The sequence below is a fragment of the Borostomias antarcticus genome (assembly GCF_949987555.1).
Source record: "Borostomias antarcticus genome assembly, chromosome: 9".
NCBI classification, from domain to species: domain Eukaryota; kingdom Metazoa; phylum Chordata; class Actinopteri; order Stomiiformes; family Stomiidae; genus Borostomias; species Borostomias antarcticus.
The window spans coordinates 26,214,182-26,241,316 of NC_140242.1; the positions used below are offsets into that span (position 1 = coordinate 26,214,182).

Genomic DNA, 27,135 nt, shown 5'->3' on the forward strand with positions numbered 1-27,135 from the left:
GGCATTCAGCTCAACCCCTGGTTAACGACAACCTGAGCGGCCGGGGACACAGGCTGTTCAAATTGCCACGGCAACTAGCACTAATGGTCTTCCAGACCTCTGCTATCCCTATAGCCTTCTAATGGTCTTCCAGACCTCCGCTATCCCTATAGCCTTCTAATGGTCTTCCAGACCTCTGCTATCCCTATAGCCTTCTAATGGTCTTCCAGACCTCCGCTATCCCTATAGCCTTCTAATGGTCTTCCAGACCTCCGCTATCCCTATAGCCTTCTAATGGTCTTCCAGACCTCCGCTATCCCTATAGCCTTCTAATGGTCTTCCAGACCTCTGCTATCCCTATAGCCTTCTAATGGTCTTCGAGACCTCTGCTATCCCTATAGCCTTCTAATGGTCTTCCAGACCTCCGCTATCCCTATAGCCTTCTAATGGTCTTCCAGACCTCCGCTATCCCTATAGCCTTCTAATGGTCTTCCAGACCTCTGCTATCCCTATAGCCTTCTAATGGTCTTCCAGACCTCCGCTATCCCTATAGCCTTCTCATGGTCTTCCAGACCTCTGCTATCCCTATAGCCTTCTAATGGTCTTCCAGACCTCCGCTATCCCTATAGCCTTCTCATGGTCTTCCAGACCTCTGCTATCCCTATAGCCTTCTCATGGTCTTCCAGACCTCTGCTAATTCTCCCCCTTTGGGTCGGAGAAGACAGGGTAGTTATGCTCAGTCAGTTCTATTTGGGATTCCTTGCTTCAATCATTAGCCTACATAGTATTTAGATTATAAGATAAACAGCATTGAGAAATACAGCAATAATATATACATGAGTGTGAAAAATTTAAATCGAAGAAATGCTCTCAAAGGTGGACCAATAGAGAGACAAGGTGCCTCCATCTCTAGGGTCCGGGGACTCGGTGGTGGGGTCAAGGGTCAGGGACAATGATGTCACTGGTCTGTGGGAGTGGCGCTGAGGGTGGGGTCACGACCTTGTGACTCCGGGATCACGACACGTAAACAGCTGTTCAGACTCGACATATTCCCTTTGTCCGGCCTAATAATGCGTCTGAAAAGGGGCGAGCGAGAGGCTGTCACGGCCGTCAGGGGTGCCAGCGCGGCCCCTGGCCCGCCGGGGTCTTTGTCGGGGGACCCTCCTAACAAGGAGCCTTGCCGCTCAAGACCGAGGTCACGACAAGTGTCATTCCACTTTTCGTCCCTGAGAAAATGGAGGATTTCTCCTTCGACCGTGCGGGGAGAGAGAATGCCAAATCCACTCTAATCCCCCGGACTGTCTTAACAATAGAGTGGGAGGGGGGGTGGGGGGCATTAAGGGAATCGCAATCACTCTCTTCAGTTCTTGATGCGAGTCCCGGGGTCAAGGGAAACGGGCCGTTCGAGGGCCTCGTATCAAGTGAAGACACTTCACCGAGGACTGATAATCAGGCGCTGCGAGCGGGCGTCTTATCACGACGACATACAGGAGAACAAATAGCGATCTGATTAGGCTCCCTCGGCGAATCAGGACGCATTCTGGAGCGCTGGGAACGACGGGCCCCGCACCGAGCCCGCCCGCTGGCGGTCGGTTATAAATACAGGCTGGAAGCGCCTCATTAAATGTCTAATGCTGCTGATGGTCCTCGCTTCGCGCTGGGCTCTGTAATTTCAGGCTTTCCTGTGAGTCAGAGGTCTAGGCTGAAATCCTCCCCCGCCCCCCCCCACCCCCAACCTCCCAACCCCCCCAGCCCAAGATACTGAGTAACTGAAATCAACACCTGCAGAGAGACAGCCCCCCCCCCCTTAGGGGACGGCTGGTGTGGTCAGCCGACCGCAGTCCTGGGGGGGGAAAAAAAAATGTATAGACAAAAGTTTTCCATTTTGAAATCCATCCACTTTTGAAGCACGACCATAATTGTTAGCTTCCCCGGCGTAATGAGTGGTGCTCCGGTTTTAGGGCACGGCGCGGCCAGCAGGGCTCCCATTAACTCCCATAAATCAGGAACTACAGATTACACGTGAGCAAGAATCTAATCATATGCGCGCTGTGGAAATATAACTGTGCTTCTGACCTGCAGTGAAAAAAAAAAGTAAATTGGGAGTATGAGAGAAATTAGTTGTTGTTTTGCTTACAAAGTCTATTCTACAAAAGCCTACTGACATCATTTTAGACACCCGTGATCCTCTTGCTCGCCGCGCCCGGGGACAGAGCCAGGATCTGGCAGTCGGAACGGGGGCGTGGATCGTCATAGAGTGCGCGGCCGTGCTGACACAGCGTTTTTTTTTCTTCTTTTTTTTTCTTTTCAATCCCTTCAGCCCTCCTCATTTCCATACCCACCCGACCGGTTTCCACGTCTCCATGCCCTGAAGATTCAGATTGAGCCCGTGCCAAACACAACACAGCTATGCGTGAATTCAGATTTTACACATGTCTTGCGGTCGTTCCTCAGGGCGATTTCCCCCCCTTGTTTGGATTACGCCGCCGCGCGGCCTCCGGGGTTTTTAAAAACGGCGAACAAAGAGCCTTTATGTTCCTCTTCGCAGTTCGCCCTGTGTCGCGCAGACCACCCCCCCCCCCCACCCCCATTGTGTGAACGGAGCAGGCGCTCACCTGAGTTGCGGCGCCTTTGGTCCAGGGTAATAAACACTCTGAGACGAGGGAGGAGACCGCCGAGTGGATGAGCTCGGGGAACGGGCCGGGGAGCGCCGCGGCGGGCGACTCGTCTCCGTCCTCTCTGCTCTTCCTGGAGGGGGGGGGGGGGGGTGAAAGAGACGTGCGTTAAAAACACTCGCAGTCGGACCGCCGGGCTCTCGGCGCTAGCGGCGTAGCCGTCGGGCTTTCCGTCCGGCGGCGGGCGGACCCCCTGTCTGCGGCCGAGGCGGCCCCCCACGGCTGGGTCACGGGATTGTAACGTCCACCCGTGACCCCGGGGACCTCGCTACTCGCGCTCCGGTCTGCGGCTCGGGGGCGGAGCCGGCGGTGCTGTGCCCTGTGAGCCCCCCGTAACCCCTCGGCCATCATCGCTAGGCCCTTTGTTATGGGGGGGCCGAGTCCCGCGTACTTCGTGATGTTAACAGAAGAAGAAGGGAACAGGTGATACTCTAATAGAGGCAGGCAGGGACACGGGCGGTCTCAGCATCAGCGTGGACCCCCCCCCCCATCCCCCTTGCTCTCGGCCAGGCAGGGACACGCCCCAGCCCCGGGCGCTGAGACAAACAGACATTTGATAACACGATAGATAACAATGCGCGCGGTCTACCCCCTACACTTCAGCACCGCGAGCGGCTCCAATCTGACACGGCCGTTTTTTTGTTTTCAAATTTTGTTGAGGCTTACAGAAGACAAAAGGAAGGTTGCACACTCACTTATCGCAAATAAATGTTTCTTTCTTTATAATAAATGGACTGGAACAAATAGTGTGTGCGACCTTCTTTTCTTGTGAAAGTGTGGCCTAACCCCGCGCTGGTCTGCTTTCCCTTCCTCCGTATAAAAATGTTGCTCGGGCTAAAAATTCACAGACACCCCCAACCCTCTTTGTAACCCAATGCTCCGGTTATGACATTGTTGAATGCTGAACACCTGAGATACAGTGTTCAGTGCTAACCCTCCTGTTTATCGGCGATGGGGGCCTGGCGTCGAGGGAGAGGCCGCGAACGCTGCGTCCCGTGTTCACCTGGCGCCGGCGTGGGAATGCTCGGGCTGACTAAAGCGCCTACGCGTAATCGCGGGAGCGTATGGCGGCGAGGTATTTCAGGGCAGCTGGGATGAGTAGGCCTCGAGTCCTGAAAAGGTGGCACGGTGACATCTCTCTACTGCTCTGTAAACACAGCAGTTACTAAGTTACTAATTACCACCTGTCGAGTAGCAGGTGTTTGATTAGAGTCCAGCTCTTTCAGGTTGGTATCAAAAATTGGGGGGGAAAACCGCGCTCTTGACAGTTGTGTGTTCAGCGCACCAATAGTGTTTACAGGTACAAAGTCTACAGCTATTTTTCAAGCGGACCTCTGTGCCCTGGCTCCTTGCAAACACAAAGGCTGCACTATGTCTTCTGTACAGGAGCATGTTGTATGAGCTCACTAATCACATATGTTAAAGATTAACCTCGGACTAGTGAGTAACATTATAAACTAAGATAGACACGCCGCTCCGAACTCTGGTGCAAACAATCGGGGTGTATATCGCTGCATATACCGCTCATTAAAGACCCCCCCCCCAAAAAACAAACAAACATGAAAACAATGAATGTGGTAGTCCCCCCCCCCCTCAATCATTCAGTCCAAGTGTGAAGGAGAGACGCGTCGTACCTATTCCCCTTGCAGAGCGCTGTCCCTGTGAGCTGCTGGCCATTCGGGGGTTGTAGAGGGGAGCGGAGGGGGATGAGGGCAGGGCTAGAGAAGCCACTCACATTACCCCTGCCGCTCTGAAGAAAAATCTCCGCTTTCTCCCCGAGGCTTCCAGAGGTGTGCAGATCTTCCAGCGCGTTATTCATATCACTGGCGGGGGGGCCGGCTATATCCCAGGCATCATCTGGAGCGGAGAGCAGAGACCAGCTTGTAGGAGCTGGAGAGTGTTTCAGAGAGAGAGGGAGAGAGAGAGAGGGAGAGAGGGGGGGAGAGAGAGAGAGGGAGAGAGAGAGAGAGAGGGAGCACAGTGAGGAGGGCTGCCGGGCTGGCTGGGCACCTCTGCTTGCAGCCCCAGCACAGCTAACACACACACACACACACACACACACACACACACACACACACACACACACACACACACACACACACACACATACACACGCCTCTCCAGCTCATCTGCTGCCCGTGAGGCTGGCCCAGTGGGGCAAAATGACCCCTCCTACCAAAACATGATCCACCACAATAAAGTTATTTTTAACGCAATGACTCCCGCAAGAGCCCTCCCCGACTCTTGACAGTGGCATATTATAATCCGCAAATTTGCTCTGACCCTCTCCCGAGCGCTCGAGCACACAGAGAGGCTGCGCTTTCGGCTCTTAAGACCCCCCCCCTCCTCCTCATTATCCTTTTGATTTCACTAACCCCCCCCCCCCCCCCCTCCGCTATCTAGAAACGCAGCACGAAGCGCGCTCGCACGAAAAAAAACGTCTCGGCGCCGTTAGCGTGGCGCTGTACGCAACTTAGCTCTGTGAGGAGTACCGGAGGGCCGCCGGCGGTACTGTTAAAAACCACACTGCTCCTTTTGTCATAGACTTCGCACGCTTGCACTTTAATCTGGGCCCTGTACTGCAGGCATGTGGCTGCGGAGAGCTGCCCAGACTGAGTGGCTGGGGTGGGTCGCGGGGTGGGTTGTGTCACTTACTGATAGGCTGAATGCAAGGGGGGGTTGGGGGGTTGGGGGTTGGGTGGGGGGGGAAGGGGTTGAGAGATGATAGCATCTATCTGAAAGGTAATGTGTAACAGAGGCTGAGCAGGGGCTGGCGGGCTACTGGAGATAGCTGGGGGTCTGGCTGCCTGTGGCTGGATTAACATCTGCCTTTGTTAGAAGTAACTCTGCTGGCTGCGGTATGGCGAGTGCACTCTTCAGAGTTACTACTACAGTAAGTCTAGTAACAGCGTTAGTAATGTGGTGGTAGGAATGATAGTCTGCTCTTTAATTAACATTGTTTTAATCTCTGGTGGGGGGAAAAAAACACAAGAATAAGAACTTTAGAATCAAAACAGGCCTCATGCATATGGAGTGGACTCAGTTTTATGCTATCTATGAGCATCACCATTGTCTGATGTCTTGTAATGGGTTGTAACAAAGCATTAGAGAGAGAACATGAAGGAGCACTCGTTTTCAAAACCAGGCTCTGCTCTAGGACTAAACAGGCTCTTGTGTCACTGCTGTTGTCTACAGCACAGGTCCGTGCTAGCTGGAGCTAACTCTACACAACACAGGCCCGTGCTAGCAGGAGCTAACTCTACACAACACAGGTCCGTGCTAGCAGGAGCTAACTCTACACAACACAGGCCCGTGCTAGCTGGAGCTAGCACTACACAACACAGGCCCGTGCTAGCTGGAGCTAGCACTACACAACACAGGCCTGTGCTAGGCTAGCTGGAGCTGCATGACTCCATTAATGCACACTGCATGCAAAAGGACCATGTCTGGCAAGATCAGCCACAATAATAGGCAGAGCTCCACCTGGCTCGGGTTACCTTTTCACTAAAACACAACATGTGAATGGACCTCTCTCTCTCTCTCTGGAGACCCTCTGGTGAGATAAACACTTTACAAAGCACGCCACCAAAAACACAGGAAGCTATCGGGTAGATACAGGATGGCGCTGATGCTGAGGTAAACGTGAATAGTGCGTTACATCTGAAATAACAGGAGTATTTGTTTAGTCTAGCAGAAGTAAATTATTAAAGCGCTGAATCGTAGAGAGAGAGAGGAGAGAGAGGGAGGAGAGAGAGAGAGGGCTGAGAGAGAGAGAGAGAGAGAGAGAGAGGGAGAGAGGGAGAGAGGGAGAGAGAGAGGAGAGAGAGGGCTGAGAGATAGAGAGAGAGAGAGAGAGAGTGGGAGAGAGAGAGAGAGAAAGAGAGAGAGAGAGGGAGAGGGAAGAGAGAGAGCCGTCACACAATCCAACTGAGGACCCCAACAGTAGCAGAGTCTGGGACAAGGACACTGGGGCACAGAAGCCCGCTGCATGAGTCGTCCAAAAATAACCCTTGGGGCTGCAACACATTCTTCTGGTATCAGTCAATGCAAATGCCGTCTAATTACATTAGTAGGCTATACGATGAAAGCCAATACTATTTTGAGGCACCAACAAAAGCCTGGAAAAAAAAATCCCATGTTGGCTTCCATCTGCGTACATAATGCAAGATAGTGTAATAATATCCAACGATGATCAGTGGCGCTGTATAGCAAGAGAGCGCAGCGGGCATACAGCTGTGTCTTACAGGTTTCAAGGATCTCATTACGCACGCTGAAAAAAACCCTACGTTTGGTTCTTCCTCTGCAGAACTACTGCATAAGCTGGTACATTCGGCTGGCAGTGAAAGCGATCCCTCTCTGTTCTCAACCCAGTGAGACGGCCCGGACCGACCTGACCTTGTCAGAGCGCCGTGGTCCACATCAGGCCGGCAACTACGGCTTCGCCTCGGTCCAACCTCAGCTGGTGCTGCTGGGTGCTCCTGGGTTAAACGGCACACAATAAACACAGCGCGGCCATCAAACCCAGTAGTTAACGAGCAGCAGTGGATGCCCTCTTTCATTTCTTTGCTGAAATGAGTGACATGTGAGAAGCAAATGTAATAAGCTGAAACCGGGGAAGAGATGGGCCCCTCCTTCAGGTACGGTAACACAGGGTTTTTACTGTGTTCCAGGAAGAAATACTAGCCTATATGACAAGGAGGAGGAAAAAGACAAACGCAACCTATATCTTAAAACTCACGGTTGTGCGATTTTGCTGTTAGCGAGACTAGGAGCAGTGTGTAATCACTATCAATATTTCACCACGTTTTTGCCCTGAGGAGAAACACTCAATATATATATATAATAACTGTTTGTTATGTCTATTGATCATCCATATCTTCACAGCAAACTCACTGGGCCTATTTTAAGCCACACATTCGAGAGGTGCACACTCTTGGCCATGGCGGGGGCCTATTCTTAGACGGTCACGTAGAAACATAATTGCGCATTAGAAACACAGCACACATTACACAGTATCCCACTCATCTGACCTTTACAGCACAACTTACTAAGCAGTCTGACCACGCCACAGGTCCCAGCTGGCCCTGCAGGGTCAGCTGCTACACAGAAGACCTCACAGCATAGAAATAGCTGTGGCACTATCTCTCCTGCACTCCGCTCCACACTACTGGAACAGCATTACATTAGTCCAATATTACAACTAGGCTTTCTCTTACCATTTTTGTTTTTCGTTTATTTTTGTCTCTTGTTCCCTCATACTCTGTATGGGCATGGTGTATATTTTAATATTTTATGTATTTCAATTTGTCTTATCATGTGCTCTATAGTGTGCTGCTATGTGCAATCTTGTCTTTCACGTGACCAATGAGGTTGGTTTTCACGATTGATTGACTGATTGATTAATTTATTGATTGATTGGTTGATTGATTGGTTGATTGATTGCCATGGATCAATAAAGGCTTTTTATAAATGTTTCAATGGAACAGGGCTCTTTCTTTAAGTTGCTGGGAAGGATTAGTACAAATTGAGATACATTACAAAGGAGACAAACTTACATTTGTATTACTATTAGAACCAGGCTAACCTGATGATTCTGTCCTCTTAGAATTCTCATTTGGAGAAAAATGCTATTCATGCATGGCTGAGCAGCTAATGCATCTCATGCTGCTATTAACAATAGACGAAACATTGTGACAAAACAGGTTAATGTTACCCACAGATTTTTTGCTGAAACTCAGTTCCACAGCTACTGTACTGCAAACCTGATTCTGATTAAACAAGCAGGATTATTGCAAGGGCTCTTTAAGTATAAAGCCCAAATAATAAACCGTACTCTCAAAACCCCCATGTCCTGGTTTCCCATAATAGGATGAAGTCAATACAGCCAAAGCAAATGGCCAGATATAAACAGCATTAAGTGCCAATAGTGTAATGGAAGATGGCAGCCAGGTCAGAACTGTAAAGGACCTCTAGAAATATGTGATCCGTTAAATCTCAACAGTGACTTCCCAGCGTTGACTATTAGCACAGACATCAGCTCATTTTTCATGAGCAGTTTTATAGAAAAGTTCTAAAATAGTCTTCACCCTGGAAGGCAAATGAAAGACAGGATTTATTTTCATAAATAAAATACTGAAATACTGCAGGTCACTTTACCATATTAAGTCAATATCATGGCGAATTCTGCAGTGTACACTGAACATCATAATATCATCAGTAGGTCTGACATAAGACATGCACAATCAAACAACTTGTATCATGACAACCTGTCTGATTGATAGTATATCTAGCATGTCGACTGTGTTTATGCAACTTTATCAGTCTCAAATCCCTCACAGGTTAAAAGACCAGTGATCCAAAGCTTTCACATTGTATGTGAAATGGTGTGAGACTATAATCCCTAGGGATTGGTCGAACTATGCAAACAAAATAAACATAAACTGGTATTTTTTTGTGCGCGGAAATCCTAGTTTTAATGGATAATCCATACACCATTATTCACTTGTTCATGCTGTTTATGCTTGAGTGCTCCCTCTAGCACCATGCTATGAATGAGTGACAGCTAGAAACCTGGACTGAGACTCACAAAAGGCCATTGTTCATTCTGCACATGAAATGATTCAGTCTAGATTCAGTCTATATTGTGATCATTATGTAGTTATGAAGTCATTATGTGCTATTTCATAGATGTGTCACTTGGGTGGACTGCAACCTACGAGGCCAGCCAGGTTCAACAGGCTGAAGTTCACATGGAACTGGTTCAAGTCCTCCTCATGATTCACTGTATGAACCCAACCCACTGTATAAAAGACAAATATTACAGCCTGGCCAGTAGCCCACTCTACTTATTAAACTGTAGGTAGACTGCCTGCTGTAGGCAACTCAACCCAGGCACTCTCAAGAGATATCGCTATCATTAATGTAGCATTAATGCAACCAGCAAGCAAACTGTATTTTGAGTCAATACTTGAAATATGGAGTCGAAGAGGCAGAAAACAGACGTGCTCCCCCCCCCTCTCTCTCTCTCTCTCTGCTCAGAGGTGCCAGGCAGCCTCCATACCGAGAACAGTCCTAACCTACATTTCAACCAGCCTTTCTAGAAATGCACACTCACTCATTCTAGCTGGGTAGTCATTTAGGAACATGCGACCATGCAACAAGTGAACCTAACAAGTGCCTTCAACTAGCCAAACGGCTGAAAAAAAATACGAAGAAAACATAGGACTCATTAAACACCGGTTGGCGACAATTAACCACAAAAGAATTCAAGGTAAGCCTATATAGCCCATCATATAGTGCCGCGCAAGGACCTGCCGTCGCTCTATTTCCCATGTATTTGATGGTGCGTTCGTTTGTGGTCGGAGGTGGCAAGTCGCAAGTGGGAAAATACCTTCCTCCGACCTGTGTGCATTCAAGCTATATACCATTATATCACAGTTACCTAGTTATATCTATATACCATTATATCAGTTACCTAGTTATATCTATATACCATTATATCACAGTTACCTAGTTATATCTATATACCATTATATCACAGTTACCTAGTTATATCTATATACCATTATATCAGTTACCTAGTTATATCTAGTGCATTCGAGCAACTGGGGGCTGAGAAACATATCCCAATTTGCGACGAGGAAGTGCGAGTTCATGCAGTGTTTTATTTAATCATTCCTAGTAGCAAGTCGCAATTTGCCACCTCCCAGTTATAAACGAACGCACCATGAGTTTGAACCTCATCTCCTACCTTCAGCAGCTCGCGGTCGTGCAGCATGTCGTTTCCTCCTCTCGAGCCTTCATCGCTCTGATATGCGGCTCGCTATTCCCACGCGCACTACAGGTGTTCTATTCGTGCGCGTGCTTGCGTCATGAGTAAAGCTCACGCGCTGCCTCTGTGGCTCTACCTGAGACAGGGGCGAGCACGTGACACCAGAACCTTCCTCAGTTCAGTTCAGGGCTCGAGGGTGTTGCCTTTCTTGTCTCACCTGTTAGTTTTATAGAAAGAAGTGTTTTTTTTGTGTGTGTTTTTTTTACTGTTCTTAACACGTGGAATGTAGCCTACGTATTTAATTCAAGGCATGCACCATACATTGTGAAAATGGAAAAAGTCAAACGGTTAACTCATGTTTATTTTAAACATTTGTTACAGGCTCATAACTCAGTGATAAGCTGTCACTTTCATTCTCAATACAGTACACTGATAATGTACAATATATTTTATTCTTTATAGACTCGTTCAGGGAATACTGTACATACCAGTGTATGTCAGGGCACAGCTTTCTCAAAAACAAATGTGTTTAGATTAAATAAGAATAAACTGTGGGACCAACAGATTTAAGTACCAGTCCAGGTCAGACCAATTGACCTATCACATATCACATACTGAACTTTCTGGATGAAAATTACAACTCAATGAAACTAATTTACAGATTGCTGATAAAATAAGACACTGTTAACGCTACATACTGTAATCCACAGTTATCATACAGTATAAAACAACAACCTCAAAAAGGTCCAATATTAATAAATGTGCATATTTAACGTGAATGTTTTTTTGACACACGATCAGGGGTAATATTATTTAGATAGAATGTGGTGTTGTTGAACATCTACATTATTTTCTCTCATGAACAATTCAGAAAAGGTTCCTCTCCTGCAGTTTGTAGTTGCTATCTTGACTACCAGCAGAGGTGAGACTTTACTCCTGGGCCACGAACTCGGGTTCTGGTGGAGTCAAGGCCAGGGCATCGGGCTCCTGAAGAGACAAAAACATGGAACGCAATCATTTACTTGTAGTTTATAAGTTCATGTTGCCTCAGTGTTCAAACAGTATCAAACAGTCGCCTAATCGCATTATGGCATTACAATAAGATGAGTTTGACATTTTCCACTTACAGTAAATGTGTCAGTTGCTCCGTTGCTAGCTGGCTGTTCTCCGCGCTCGCCGAGGCCCTGCTCCGGTTGGCTCTGGGCAGCCATCCGAGCAGTCATGTCACTGGCTGAGCCCCAGCGTGGATCCTGGGCCCCTTCCTGCTGCTCTGGGCCTTTGTCTCCGTAGTCTGTCCCCTGTGCTCCGAAAAAAAAAGACACAAGACACAAAGCACACGATCACCAAGGACTCACAAACCAGAGTACTGAGCGTGCCAGTCAGCATGTAGAGGGAAGAAGAAATCAGACACTGGTGTGTACCTGCTTTGTACATACACTAAATTACCTGTACAACAAGTTGGGTTGGTACAGAGAGCCTTTCAGAACTAAATATGGAGCTGTACAGTATGTGTATGAAGACAGAGACAGGCTCAGGGGACTGCCTCATCCTCCCAGCTAGCCTAGTATGCCAGGCCTGCCAGAGAACAGTCTGTCACAGGTCAAAGGTGTTTAAGAGCTAGGATGAGCAACAGGATCCTCTCCAGGGGGGAGAGGACAATAACAACTAACCCAAACGAGTTAGAAGAAGAAGAAGAAGAAGAAGAAGCAACAGGATTGTTTGGTAAAGCTTATTGCTTAGTGTGTTCCAATTCCGCTGATAGAAAAACAGACATTCTCAGCGAGAAATAGCCTTTGCCTTTCCTGTGTCATTCAGTGGTCTCAAGAGTTGACCCCGAATGACATGGGAACAGAGCAGAGTTCATCACCTGGGAATGGTTCACTGGGTATTGGGTAAGAAACCGACACTGAAGAGCGAAGCGCTTTTGGTCACCCATAGACTATTTTTCCTGGTGCTATATTCGATGTGTCTTTGTATGATAATCTGAGAATCTGTGGAAGAGAACTGGATTCCTATTTTGTAATATTATATAGCTGAAAACTAAGACATCTGATACACACACACCCTAACCCACACTCACCTTCGAATGATGCAATCCTTTCGGCTCTTTGATTGAGAAGCGGCCCACGGTTGGGTGGGAGGGAGTCGAGCGGAGGGATGTGACGGCGGGCTCCTGGGACTGGGACTGGGACCTCTTGACTGCGGAGGACACCGCCTGGGCGAAGCGAGACGGCGTCGAGGGACAGTAGGGTCTGGGAGCGGCGAAGCTCCTCAGTTTGTCCAGACTCAACCCCGCGGACGGCTCTCTGAAGGACACGCTGTTCTGCCTGGACTGTGGCTTGCTTGGCACCCCGCTCGTCCTCTCCTCCTCCTCCTCAGGGCTCTCCTGAACCACAGCGCCCTCTGTCGGCCGCTCTCGGCGCTGCGCCGGGGGTGGGGGAGGAGGGAAGGAGGGCGTCTCGTTCGCAGGCCGCAGGGCCCGCTCTCGTTCCAGACTGGACGGAGCCTCCCTCTGGCCAGCCCCGGGACTGGCACCGGCGCTGGCGCTCTTCACCGCCGCCGAGGTTACGTAACAGCCAGGTGCTCCTTTGTGCGCCGGCGGGCGGAACGAGCCCGGCTTGGGTTTAGTCGCGGGCGGAATTTTCATCCCCTTGACCTCCGGCGCGGCCGAGCCCGCTGGGACTCCGTCTTTACCAGCCGATGAGATCCTGTCGCCGCTGGCAGGAAGTGCGGTTGGCGGCGGCGCTGAAGGGGGGTGGGTTGGCACGACAGCCGTGCCGCCGTTTACAGTGCTCTCACTAATAGTAGTACCTTCTGTTTGCTCCGAGTCTTCGCTGGGCGCGCTCGACGACCGGACCCCCGCCTGCTCCGGCGCGGCCTGGGGCACCTCCCCCTGTGCTGCGCAGTCTTCCGGCTGAAGAGACCGGATATCTGCGCTCCTCTGAGGGGGGGCCTCCAAAGTGAGCTCCACCTCAAAGTATCTCAGTTTCTCCAGAGTTTTCTGAGGCACGATGGTGTACGTGGTCATCCCCACCTTGGGGATGTAGTCCCTGGTCAGCTCGTTGGAGGGCTTCGGCTTGGAGGGGGCGCACAGCGGCGGGGACGCTTGGCACGGAGGGGGCTCCGTGGAGGCGGGAGCCAAGGCGGGCTGCCGGACCTCCGCAGGGTCCAGCTCCTCTGTGGAAGTGGCCATGTCTCTCTTCTGCCCTGCCGCCGGTCCCGGGAAAGAGGGGTCAGCTGCGGGAGGCACTTCCTGTGGCGGGAGATCCGTTCGCGCCCGAACGTCCTCCCCAAGGGCACGGGGGGCGGCTCTGGGGGCGGCCGCCGGCCCCTCCGACGTGACGCTACCCTCGCCGGGGGGTTCGGCGTGCGGCCGACCGGAGGTCTGCGACCCGGCGTCCTGGGGCCCGGGCTGGGCCGGGTCACCGGGGGAGACGCAGCTCTCGGATCCGCATTCAACTCTGACCGCATCTTCTGCGGGGGGGTGTTCACGAGAGGCGTCTGTCTGTTCGCTTACAGCTTCGGCTTGGCGTGGAGCACTTCCTGAAGAGAACAAAAACCATGCAGTGTTAAGTACAAACTGCACCGAATTTATTCTGGGCAATAAAGCTGCAGTGTTGCGCCTATAGGCAGTTTGTGTGTGAGTGCATTGCATATACAGTCCCCAACTACAAACCCACCATCGTCCACTAGCTCAGTAGAGTTCATTGGAGTTCCCAGTCGTGGATCGGTTTTCTCAGTAGCATTGTCCCTTGTGCTTTGCGCTAGTCTGTCAGAAACACCGATTATTAAAAGCACTGCAAACACCAAAGCCCTGAGGTCATAATTGGGGGGGACTGCGCAAAGAGTTCGTACTCGCCATCTGAGGACAGATCACCGGACTGATCTTCCCCGGGGCTCTCCGGGGGCGGGGGTGAGCTCGGCGCCTCGGCCTCCGGGGGCGGCGGGGAGTTCTGCGTCTCGACCTCCGGGGCTGGGGAGGCCCGGCCCTCGGCGCCCTCCGGGTCTACGGAGACGACGACGTCTGCCGAGAGGTCGAGGCCGCCGCTGTCCTCCGGGGGAGAGGCGGCGCCGGGCGGGTCCTCCGTCGGCACCGCCGCGGTCTCCTCGTGCTCCGCTATCTCCTCCAGCGTCATCGGAACCGGACCTCCTGGAAAGGGGCAGAGAACCGCGCAGAGGTTCTTCAGTAGACATCCTTCAGAACGTTCCAGGTGAAATGATCGTAAAGAAAACACGATAGCAGCGGTGTCACATCAAATCAAAGTTGTGATTAGGAACTTCAGCTCAATGATGAATAATGGCAAGAAGAGGATACTTCTACTGTGGGGAACCGTCAGCCATTCTGCAGAGAGATATTGTGTTTTGCTACAGTCAAGCGTGAGTTACTTAGTATTATTAGTATTACAGTAGTTACATAGTATCAGTTTGACCACACGGCCGTATCGTGCACATCTCTTCTCAGCGGTACTTCAGAAAAGTTCAGATTCCACTTTATGAAGACGATGAGAGTCTCTCCTATCCCCCCCCCTCTCTAGATCCCCATTCTGCACTTCCAAAAGCGGTCGCAGAGGAACGGAGAGCAGACAGACGCAGCACGCAGAGAGACGGAGCGCCTCACTGGGCAGCCTGTGATCTCCGAATCAACACCGCAGTACTGAGAGAGCAGGGAGGCAGAGACGGAGAGATGAGGAGAGAGAGAGAGAGAGATGAGGAGAGAGAGAGAGAGAGAGAGAGAGAGAGAGAGAGAGAGAGAAGAAGAATAGATCTAGATTCGGGGCCTGATTCATCTCTGTGAAGTTGATTATGTGAAGCCACCAAGAGACAGAGGAGAGAGGAACGATGCACACAAGCCGAGAACATTCGAGGCTTAATGGGGAGATGCTTTTGAATAACAAGATCTGTGGGAATCGGGCTAGTATTGTCTCAAACTACTGAATAAAGTACTCTATGATATACTGTGTCTGACACAACAGAACCACGAGCTGACGGAACCACAAAGACAGTGGGGAAAAACAAGAAACTAGAGAGGTGAAACTGAACAAAAGACAAGAACAGAACAGAACAGAACAGAACCACTTTGCAAGAGAGACAAACCCAAGAACATAATCCACGAGAAAACAAACTAACGTCTCCTGAGGCTGTTGGTACAAGTCAACGCCTGGGAGGGTCTGTCTGTAGATTACGCCTGATTAGAATGCACTTAAGAGTGCTGTTGTGTTGTTTTAAGAAAGACTGCTCATTTTCTTACACCAACATCCGGTTGAACTTTATCTGAGGTCACTAAGTAAGCACACGCATCAGTGCTTTTAATGTCCAGACGAAGGCACACATACAGTAGTGTACAGTATTTTCAAAGCTGAATGTGGCAATTATTTCTGTAAGTCCTAGGCCTTCAAATCTTTGCATAAGCAAAAAAGGGGTTTGTACTAGCCTTGTGAGACCATCCTGATTTCGCGAGCTCACATTCTGTTTCTCTCGCAAATCGCTCTGGATACTCTCTCCATAGAGATCCGTTTGTGCAAGATCAGAAAACGATCTCGACACCCAGCGTTGGTTATGATGAATTTGAAATACGAACAGCTACGCAGGGCGGGTTTAGGTGTGACAACAGCAAGGAGCGGTTGCAGTTAGCGCGTGACAGACAGCGCGTGACAGACAGACAGACAGACAGACAGAAAGACAGACAGACAGACAGACAGACAGACAGACAGACAGACAGACAGACAGACAGACAGAGACAGATAGATAGATAGATAGATAGATAGATAGATAGATAGATAGATAGATAGATAGATAGATAGATAGATAGATAGATAGATAGATCACATACACATAGATATATCACATACACCGAGTAGAGTACAGGTACACCAAGAAAAGTGGACATGAAGAAAGCTGAGTTGGAGAGGGAAGGCGTGTCATCGGAGAAGAAGAGGATTCAGAGCTCAGGAGCAGAGACAGGAAGTCAGCACATAACAAGTGGAGGCAGGAACTCCAGGACTCTTACACACCACCCTCGGCTGGCGACGCCAACGTCTGCAGGTTTGGAGAGAGGAGCTACTTATTGTAAGCACTTTGTTGACCTTTGGCATCGTTACTAAGCGTGCAACATGAGGTCACAACCGTAGCACAATTCTGACCTCATCCCTAAAGCAGGTCTTTGCAAATCGTCAGGGGTCAGGATTCAATCTGAAGAAATACAGTTGCAACCCCGTTCATTTTCATAATGGCCACTAGGAGGCGCAAGAGTCAACAAAATATCACAAGATGTGCATGCTGACCAAGCTTTGGTGTATCACTACTCAGCGTTCAACTGTTGACTTTTAGAGATCAAAGTCCAAATATCCTGTATCGTTGAGGAAAGAGTTTTCATCATGGCTGTCAAATTAGAGAATAGTACTATTTCTAAAGACAGAGCTTGTACCTATTTGCCTAGATAAGACTTGTACATATTTACCTACTTTATTCAAGCAATCACCTCATGCAAGTCAGGACACATAAGAAAATGCTTACTATACTGTATATTGTACCTGTACTGTGTATAAGAAGGTACTGTGAGCTTAAGTCAAATGAGTGCCCCAGCAGAAAGACATTTTAAAGTCTCACCTTTCACACTCCCATCTAGCGAAGCGTCGTCTTGGACGACCATGGCGGGGGCCGTGGGGGGGCGAGGAGCCTTGCGCTTGGTTCTCTTCTCGCCGGGGGACTCTCCTCGACTGGCACCAGCCACCTCCGCAACACAGGAGACCAAACCCCAGGGGTCAGCCCAACAACGCCGCATCAAGAACCCCCCACAGAACGCCGCCGGACTCTGTTGCGTCCCGGTTCGGCCCACTCACCTGGTCTCTGTCCTTCTGGGCCTCGGGTTCAGAGTTGAGTCTCTGTCGAGCGCTGAGCTCGGACGGGCAGCTCTGGGAGACCAGCATGGGCGGCAGGGGAGCGCGTCTCTTCTTGGGCACGTCGGCGGGCATGGTGTTGGCGTCGTAGGCGGCGGAGTGGGCGCCGAGTGAGGCCATGCTGAGCGGCCGGGGCTTACTGAGGACGGGAGAGGCCGGGGCGCTGGCCGTCAGAGCCTTTGAAGAGCAAACATCCAATAGGAGCGGATCAAAGGCCTGTTTCCAGGAGGCAAAGAGCAAAAATCCTCCAATAGCAGGCCCGGCCAAACCACCCACCTCGACACGCGCACACACACACACACACACACACACACACACACGCAAACACACATACACACACACACTCAAAGATCTGTTAAATCAATACATTGAGACATACACGGTCTGGCTTGCCATGTATTGCGAAGTCAAAGTAAGTGCAACGCACACCGGTGGTGATGAGGCGCCGGTCAAAGAACACAAACAAGTAAATAAAGTGTGTCGCCGCACAATCGAAGCTCTGACGCAAAATACTTCAAATGACACGAAACCAACGTTTCTGCAGCTGTGCTGGCTTCATCAGGGTAAATCTGACAACATTGACAGCAGTTAAATAGAGGTACAGTACAAGTGAAAACCTAGCCCAGTGGTTCTCAGACTGTTTAGGCTCAGGGAACCCCTAGTAGACCCCGATACATCATTTTCTCATCCATGGCACCCCTAAAATACATTCTTAGTTTTCACTCTCACTCTCAGCACCTTATATTTATGCCATGTTTTACTGACAGTTTAGTATAACAGTATGATAGGCTCTGTCCTATTATAGCTATTGTAGTATTATGATTATTATTTATTATTATTATCATCATCATCATAATTAGTATTAGTATTACTATTATTATTGTTATTATTATTATTATTATAGTAAGATGATCAAATCAGAAGTTGACCACAACATTCAAATTAATTGTTTTTCTATTCAGTAAATCAGATATCAGGCATACCGGTGTACGGGGCACATAGGGTTAGCACCACTCCAGCCAAAACCATATTTGAGGTACAGTAGCAGTAATTGTTGTAAAGCCTCGGTTTTGGCCGTTTTGGCTGGCTTGTGAAAGTTGGTTGATGCTTGACTGGATCGTCCGGAGGGAGAAGGGGCGGGACCTCTGCCACCCGTCATCAAACACTCACAGCGGAATCGTTTGGCAGCCAGGAGGCGCGCGGGCAGCGAGCATTGAGCAATTCCCCCACTTGCCACATTATTGCGAACACTCAGCGCCACTCCTGGGTCCAATTTCGTAAATCAGCCCGACCCCTGTGTCCACATCTGACCCAGTAGCTGCCTAGTGCTGTGATTGGTTGATGTGTAGCGGAGTCCCCCCCCCCCCTCCGGACGATCCATTCTAGGATCAACCATGTGAGTTGCTGAATGGGTGCAAGGTTATTTGTTCTCTTAGGAAACATCCATATTTCCCTGTTATTTGGCCAGCCTCAGACAACGAGCGCGTACGTCACCCCTCAAACGAGAGTAGTGCCTATCAATTTTTTGTCAAGATATGCAGGCTACCCACTAAAACCTGAGAGATTGGTACCTCACGTTTAAACGTATATAAAATAATGATGTAAGTGACATTGATAAATTCCAAATATTGTCAAAGGATACCGCAGCACCCCTGGACCCGCATCACAGCACACACTAAACCCTGGTCTAGCCTGACCAATCACAGGACAGGTTCAATTCAGAAAACCACACTAAGGCAAATAGGAAAACCCAATTATACAGAATCAGAATACATTTCTATGTCAGTACTCAATATTTATATGTCACATTTTACATAATACATAATCACATAGACATCACATTAATGACAGGTGATTTTGAATAGACCTGTAAATACTAGTACTGACAGAAATGTATTTTGATTCTGTATTTTGATTGTGTTTAATTGGGGTTACCCGTTTGCTTTAAAGTGTGGTTCTCTCAATTGAACCTGTCCTGTGATTGGTCAGGCTAGACTGAATGTTTTCAACTGTGTGCCAGTCTATTTAACTGCAGTCAATTTTGTGAACCGTCAGATTAACCTTGGTGAAGCCAGCACAGCTGCAGAAACGTTGGTTTTGTGTCTTAAGTATTTTGGGAGTGTGCGCCGACCATCTTTACTTCCTTGCTGTGTATCACACACACACCTGTTCCGGCTTCTTCTTGCTTCTCCTGAAGCGGCTGAACATGCCCTTGTTCTCTTTCTCCTTCTGGTTCTTCTCTTTGCCTGGCGTGACGGGATCTGTCAGAACACATGCTGTTACAGAGGGCCGTGGTACTGCTGATGACAAACACACTGCAGTCTGAACCCAATGCTCCAATGCAAGGATTTTACCATCCTACCTCCAACTCTTGAAAGTGCTTCATATTTGCAGTATCAAAAAGACAATTAAACATTCATATCTACAATATCAAAAGACAATTTCAATCAAACACGATGCAGTAACACTGACACTACTGTAATACCTGGTGTAGTAACACTGACACTACTGTAATACCTGGTGTAGTAACTCTGATACTACTGTAATACCTGGTGTAGTAACTCTGATACTACTGTAGTACCTGGTGTAGTAACTCTGACACTACTGTAATACCTGGTGTAGTAACTCTGACACTACTGTAATACCTGGTGTAGTAACTCTGACACTACTGTAATACCTGGTGTAGTAACTCTGATACTACTGTAATACCTGGTGTAGTAACTCTGATACTACTGTAATACCTGGTGTAGTAACTCTGATACTACTGTAGTACCTGGTGTAGTAACTCTGATACTACTGTAATACCTGGTGTAGTAACTCTGATACTACTGTAATACCTGGTGTAGTAACTCTGATACTACTGTAATACCTGGTGTAGTAACTCTGATACTACTGTAGTACCTGGTGTAGTAACTCTGATACTACTGTAATACCTGGTGTAGTAACTCTGATACTACTGTAATACCTGCAGTGCAGTAACACTTATGCTGCGTTCCGTTTTGTCTGGGAAGTGGTGGGGTGGGAGGTGGGAGAGACGGAGAACGACGTCACACACGAGTTAACCGCGGTACAGTAGATAACAACAAGAGCTCGGAACAAAGATGACCGTTAGATAGCTTTGTTTGCCAAACCAGATAACAACACAGTACGCAGGATTTTGCATACAAAAGACGTAGGGAACATGTCCTCAGGTAACATTTGGGAAATACTGGGTGTACGACTGATTTAATGAGACACAAATGAGAAAGAAGTGCTTAAAAAACAGTATTACTAAAGTTTCTGCGAGCTGCCATCTTGTTCGTGACTTCCAGGGTGAACTGGGGGTAGGGTCAAGTGTCACGAGTTCACAAGTGGGGAGAACAAGTGGGGAGAGGCGTTCCAGTTCAAACTTTGCGTAGTATCTCGTAAATAACAACTTCCCAGGCCGAAAGGAACGCAGCGTGACAGGGTGCTGTAGTACCTGATGTGTTGGGTGATGAAGGACACACAGGCGATGGGGGCGTGTCTGGAGAACAGAGACCTGGAACAGAGGAGCGTACTTATACACGGTGATCAAAGGTGTCAGTAGCCATGTTTCCATCCACTTGTCAATCGAATTGTGTGAGGATCGCTAAAAATATGAATGCGAATGAAGCCGATGAACGTGCGTTTCCATCTAGAGCTTTAAATCGGATAAAGCATTTATCACAAAAGACTTTTATCGAACAAGAGAAAATCCGATGAGATCGACAGTACAAACTTTTTGTCGATTTTCATGACTTTTACCGTTTCGAATTTTACTGTTTCCAAAAGGCATTTTTAATTCGATATAACTTAATTCGCATTAAACGTGTGGATGGAAACATGGCTACTGTAGGTTTACACCTGCAGACTAGTCGAGACAGGGCAGCGTTACAAAACACCGGGAGCATTAAAGGACAGCCATTCGGCAATGTACAGTAGTGGGAGAATTGAATGAAAAGTCATGCTGGTGAATCGAAAGGCCCTGTTTGATGAGGCTGATTGTGTTATCAGATTAGCTCTCACCTTTTGTGTCCTTGGCATAAAGCTCCCGTATCCCGAAGTCATTGAGACACCTGGTCAAGTCCAACGCGTCCTGTGACTGGACGTCTCTCAGTAGAAGAGTAGTCGGCTGGTCGAATTCACATTTTTCACAGATGGCCGGTAGGAGTTCTTCAAGTGGGATTCGAGGATTGACGCGTAGAATGGTCTTCTGGGTCTTCCTATAGTTTATGACCAAGCGGACCGTTGCCTAGAACAGAGGAAGGCGCAAGAAGATGTCTCGACCACTTCTCTTCCAAAATTGTTGGAATAACAATTATTATGCCATCTACAGGTATATCTGCAGACAATGTAAAGCCAGTAATATCGTACAAGATTGTTTTCTGTTGTCAAGATACTAATAGTCAAGATATAGCGTCTTCTCCTACTGTGCAACGACTACACTGACGAGCAGGGCCGGCTCTAGACTTTTGGAGGCCCTGGGCAAAATTTTCTGTGGAGGCCCCCTTTTGAAATAAACCCTACTCACCATCAAGCAATTCAGACTGAGGCGCTACCATTCCAACGTTGTGTAATGTGAGACCATCACTTTAGGCACTAACATTTTATCATCAGCAGCAATGACGTACTTGAGTATCACATTCAGTTGGGGCCTCAGCCAATCAGATTAATCTATTGCTGGGTGGGGGGCTCCTGGAAATCTGGATTTTATGAACAATGACACGTACTGTATCCAATGACAACGTTAACACTTCTTAAAGTTAAAAATTTAAAAAAAGTTGTGTGAGGCTGGGGGCCCTAGGCACTTGTCTACTCCGCCTACAGGAGACACCGGCCCTGCTGACGAGGGAAAAGGTCTGTTTTAAGCGCATTGCGTTGCCTTTGTGTATGAAATGCGCTACACAAATAAAGTTGATTTTGCATACCTCGGGCATCTGAGGAGCGCTCTTCTTGTTCTTGTCCTCGGCGCCTTTGGGCTTGAGCAGGATCTTCTCCGCCTCCAGGGCGCCGATGAGGGCGTTGGGTTTGAACTTGATGTGGTTTCTGTTGGTGGTGACCAGCTCGATGGTGTGGCCCGACGGGTTCAGGTGGTACTTGGCACACAGCATCACCAGCAGGTCCATCATGGGCTTGCTGAAAGACACAGTGGGCAGCGAGGTAGCGACACACAGTCAGTAGCCATGTTTCCATCCACACGTTTTATGCGAATTAAGTTATATCGAATTAAAAATGCCTTATGGAAACAGTAAAATTCGATTAAAAATCATGAAAATCGACGAAAAGTTTGTACTGTCGATCTCATCGGATTTTCTCTTGTTCGATAAAAGTCTTTTGTGATAAATGCTTTATCCGATTTAAAGCTCTAGATGGAAACGCACGTTCACCGGCTTTATTCGCATTCATATTTTTAGCGATCCTCACACAATTCGATTGACAAGTGGATGGAAACATGGCTAGTGTCCAGTACGGCAGGCAGGTAGGCAGGTCTGGGCACAACGGAGCGGTGGTGTATCTGGTTTAGTGCTTCGGGACTCTTGTGAGCCAGAAGCAGATTCTGAACACATGGGTATGGCTTCTTCATTAGTCCAATTATGGGTTTGAAGAGAAATACCGGTTGACAATCTAAGCCTAAAGTGAAAAGGAACAGGAAATGAGATGTCTAGACGTTTTGCCAGCAGTTTGTCGCAGGCGTACTAATTATTTTAGTACGCTTGCACTTTCTGTTGCTTAAATGCATCCGGGAGACCACTACTACTTGGTTGTGTAGAAAACACCCACCCAAAGCTCCCCAAACATTTCAAAATCCCGGAAATTGAGGGCTTTGGAAATACAATGCCCTCAGTTGAAATCCGCATCATAATGAGTTCCACTGTTACTCATGGGTTCAAACACATTCAGAAAGACAAAAGAGGGTGAAGAATTTGATGCTTAATCCTTTTATATTAAAATTGCTCTCAACTATAGCTAAAGACTCAGAGGGGCACAGGATACCTTTGACGGAACGGCTGCACATTGAGCACATTGTGAGAAGGGTAGAGTGATATCTTAAGTCAACTTTGCTGATAGAAAGTCTACGCTGTGTGGTTTCACATTGCAGAACAGAAAGTCCTTGTTCTGAGGTGAAGCATGTTGACTTTAAGATGTTTACTGCTTCCAGACCTGATTAGACCTGAACTCGTGGGGAAACGCATCCCGATACATGTTAGTTTAAATCCAAAGTTATTTAATCTCAACTGTAGTGGGCCCTAAGCACTATTCCACGCATAATCAAGTTAGCAGAGGGAAAGTACAGTACTGTTGACTAGGCGACATCATAAAACCAAGCCCATTTTTGTTCCTTCACTGTTAACCAAAACCACACCACACGGCACCACCCATCTGACTCCATCAAGGAAGAATTACATTCAAAGGTTTGGGGAACATGGCTAATGCAAGTGTGATCTATCTAGTAGTCCTATGAAGAAGTATGGCCTATGAAGAAGCCTGCTGTATGATTGTGTGTGTGTGTGTGTGTGTGTGTGTGTGTGCGTGTGTGTGTGTGCGTGCGTGTGTATGTGTGTGGTACATGGGTATGGATGTGTGTGTGTATATGTGTGTGTGCGTGTGCATGCGGGCGTGCGTGGTTGCGTGCATGCGTGTAGATGTGTGTGTGTGTGCATGCGTGTGTGTATGTGCGCGCGGATGTGTGCGTGCGTGGTTACAGGAGTCTCACCTGCCGGGGACCGTGGTGGTTTTCTCCACTCCGCCCGGCAGAACCACGACCAGACTGAGATCTTTCTCCAGGAGGTTCTCCTTCTGGTCCATGGCCATGTGGGCGTATCCTGGGTACCTCTGGGAGAAGCCAGGACCGTCCAGGTCCTTCAGAGCTAGCGGGGGGGATGGGGCCTTGCTTTTAGTCGACACTCTGTCAACAAAAGAGGGAAGAGCAGGAACGTTAGCTCCCCCCCAGTTCAGCTGAATCAAAGTCATATTAAGTGATGGTATTTACTGCAGTCAATCAGCTGAATTGACAAATAAGCATTCAACATTTTGCTGGGCAAAACCATAAAACCCTTCACAACGGATCTCATTAAGACATCTTAGACTGCCATCTCAGAGAACTAGGGTTTGATTGAATGTGACTTCTGCTGCATGAAAGGAACCCTTTCTTTACCGCCTTTTAAGTACTCGGGAAGGGCCGCGACTTGAAAGAGCTCGGGTCACTTTGCAAACAGGTCACATGACACTCCGACGGAGAGTAATTCATCGGGCTTGAAGAGAGTGTTGAGAGAGGACTGTCCCTGTGAGACTGGGGAGGTTGTGATTCCAGTCACTGCGACCTGTTGCTGTTCATGTCATAGCTGCTCCTTGCTTTTGAACGCGGCACAACAGTCCTTAAGATCCCTGGTCCATTTTGGTTTGGCATGACTGGGATATGGTAAACAAATAGACATTTACATTTACCTTAGGCCGTCTATCTAAAGAGCAATTTAGAGGATTTTACACAACATGGACATACTATCAAGCAGCAATAAAATGAGAAAATACAAAAGTCTACCCATACTGTAAGTTGAAGTCTTTGTGTACTGCACTGTACAATGCAGTCTTTGACTGATGTGCAAGTTATGATTGATTTCCTTAAACACAATGGTTTATCTACTAGTAATGAAGTGTAGCAAATCCTCACTTTGAAGATGTCAGCACGTCATAACAAATCAACCCATGATCAGACACTATTAAACTGATTTAGCATCCTGGGAAGAGCTGGACACATGGCCCCGCCATTGTGGTGAAGACAGACTAGGCAAAGCAAAAAGTAGTTCTCACTCTCAAAATATCAGGCTACGTTCTCTTTGACCTAACTGTATTCCACAGGCTAATGTAATCAAACCAAAGCAAACATGCTAATCTTTTAAAAGCACAACATACAGTAGTCATCGAACCGGTGGCCACACATTCACCTTCAAACAGAAACTGGGTAGGGCGCTGTGTGATACCGACTCTGTTCTTAACGCGTAGATAATGCCATGAAACCGGCTGATAAAGGAATCCACAAGTCTAAGTTATCTAACTCTCGCATATTTCCCTGCCGTGGTTCGTCAGCAGGGAGGAACACACTGCAGGCTGAGGTCCATGACCTCTGACCTGAGAAATGTCTGCAGCCAAGGGTACTTGATTACTCACTGAGAGGAATCTGAACAATGTGTAAACTTGACAGACCTAATTAATCCGTGACTTGAAAAGATTATAGCCTCCTTTGGCGGGGGAGTTCCTAAAATAAACTACTTCGCTCATACCTGTACAGCGCCAGACTTTAAGTTACAGATATTTAACCAGAATTTAATTTACATATTTGACCAGTAAGTTAAAGGCTTTGTTTGAGCACATTAAAGAATCAAACCAACGGAATTGTAGTGATAGGGATTATTCAATCCTTAAATCGTAGCCCAATGCTAATGTGGTAGCATCAGTGCATGAGAATAAAGAGTTGAAATAAGACTTTTGTGTCATTCTCTCCCTGCTGTACGTTACAAAAACATTAGTGAAAGAGTGCTGGTTTCAGCCTAGTGCTTCAGTTATTCACCAGGACACCAGGCAGGGAGGTTAGTGTTACATCAACAATAATATAGAGCACGTACACACACACACACACACACACACACACAAACCAGCAGAAATGACCATGAACAGCTAAAAAATGTCAATAGACACCCCAAGCTGAAACAGACCCACACACAGTGGACCGTACCAAGGTACAAAGTCCAACTTTCCTCGCCCTGAATGTTTGTTTGGTAATGAGATTGTGGGTTCGAGCCACTATCCAAACACATCAGTCATCCTACCATTCTCTCACAGTCCTTTCTTCCACACTGAGGACACAGCATGAGAGAAGGGGAAGGAAAGGAAAAAGCAGACAGAGAATGAGGCTACATCAATACACCCTGTAACATTTCTAGACACTGGAACAAAACCCTACACCATATAAAACAGAACAGTTAATCTGACTCAAACAAATGTGACAACATAATTATCCGTGCCGCCCATGAAACCGCCCTGTTTACATCCCTGGCCCGATCAACACACCTCATGGAGCGTGTGACTGACAAGGAAGGTTTGTTTTTTCGCCATTCAAACCTGTGTTTTTCACCAGCCCTCTGGTGTGTTGTGTGTTGACAGAGACGTGTTGCAACTTGACCTGGCTGGGCTCACATCCACGTGGCCCGCCTGGCTATGGGAGGGCTGATTCCCAGGAACAAGCCCATTCAAAACCACAAGACCCGCTTGACGTACGGCATTAGACCCACTTGACATACTGTACATATTAGTGCTATAAGATTTGGCTGCTGCCTTTGACACTGTGGATCATAGAGTCCTCTTATCACGTGTTGAATAGTGTGTAGGCATCAACGGTACGGCCCTCAAATGGTTTCACTCATACCTGTCAGATAGGAGCTTCTCTGTCCAGAAAGGACACTAGGAAAATACACCTCGACTGCAGCCCCACTTTCCTCTGGGGTCCCTCAAGGCTCCATTTTGGGTCCTATCCTCTTTTCATTGTATATGCTGCCCCTGGGATCCATTTTAAAGAAACACACTATTCCCTTTCATTGTTTTGCTGATGACACACAAATCTATCTGCCCAAAAAGTAAGGATTCTATGCAGCCTTTGTTAAACGTATTAGAGGATATTAAAACTTGGTTGGGTTTAAACTTTCTCAATCTCAATGAAAGCAAGACTCAGATCATTATGTCTGGACGACCGAAACAACTTTTGAAAAATTGACTTTTCCAAATATAAGGGGGGTGGGAGATATAAAAACATACTTTTATA

The 27,135-nt window shown here is 48.1% G+C and overlaps 2 protein-coding genes across 4 annotated transcripts in view; both read right to left on the reverse strand.

The window, feature by feature from the left end:
• Positions 1–5,228, reverse strand: part of grb14 (growth factor receptor-bound protein 14) — a gene marked incomplete at its 3' end in the record, with an annotated part of 30,533 nt that extends 25,305 nt beyond the window's left edge. The window contains exons 1-3 of the mRNA XM_084442949.1: positions 5,128–5,228; positions 4,289–4,544; positions 2,595–2,727 (exon numbers count right to left, since the gene is read on the reverse strand). Coding sequence (XP_084299075.1) covers positions 2,595–2,727; positions 4,289–4,473 — 318 coding nt within the window. The 5' untranslated portion in view covers positions 4,474–4,544; positions 5,128–5,228. The remainder of the gene's footprint in view (positions 1–2,594; positions 2,728–4,288; positions 4,545–5,127) is intronic.
• A 5,548-nt stretch (positions 5,229–10,776) lies between these two features.
• The window catches only part of cobll1b (cordon-bleu WH2 repeat protein-like 1b), a 29,262-nt gene continuing 12,903 nt past the window's right edge, over positions 10,777–27,135 (reverse strand). For all 3 annotated transcript variants that reach the window (XM_084443455.1, XM_084443457.1, XM_084443456.1), the window contains 12 exons: positions 24,037–24,228; positions 22,250–22,457; positions 21,348–21,573; positions 20,782–20,841; positions 19,488–19,582; positions 17,265–17,498; positions 17,032–17,155; positions 14,281–14,575; positions 14,106–14,194; positions 12,506–13,968; positions 11,553–11,723; positions 10,777–11,412 (listed from right to left, as the gene is read on the reverse strand). In XM_084443455.1, the coding sequence (XP_084299581.1) occupies positions 11,356–11,412; positions 11,553–11,723; positions 12,506–13,968; positions 14,106–14,194; positions 14,281–14,575; positions 17,032–17,155; positions 17,265–17,498; positions 19,488–19,582; positions 20,782–20,841; positions 21,348–21,573; positions 22,250–22,457; positions 24,037–24,228 (3,214 nt within the window). In that variant the 3' untranslated portion in view covers positions 10,777–11,355. The remainder of the gene's footprint in view (positions 11,413–11,552; positions 11,724–12,505; positions 13,969–14,105; positions 14,195–14,280; positions 14,576–17,031; positions 17,156–17,264; positions 17,499–19,487; positions 19,583–20,781; positions 20,842–21,347; positions 21,574–22,249; positions 22,458–24,036; positions 24,229–27,135) is intronic.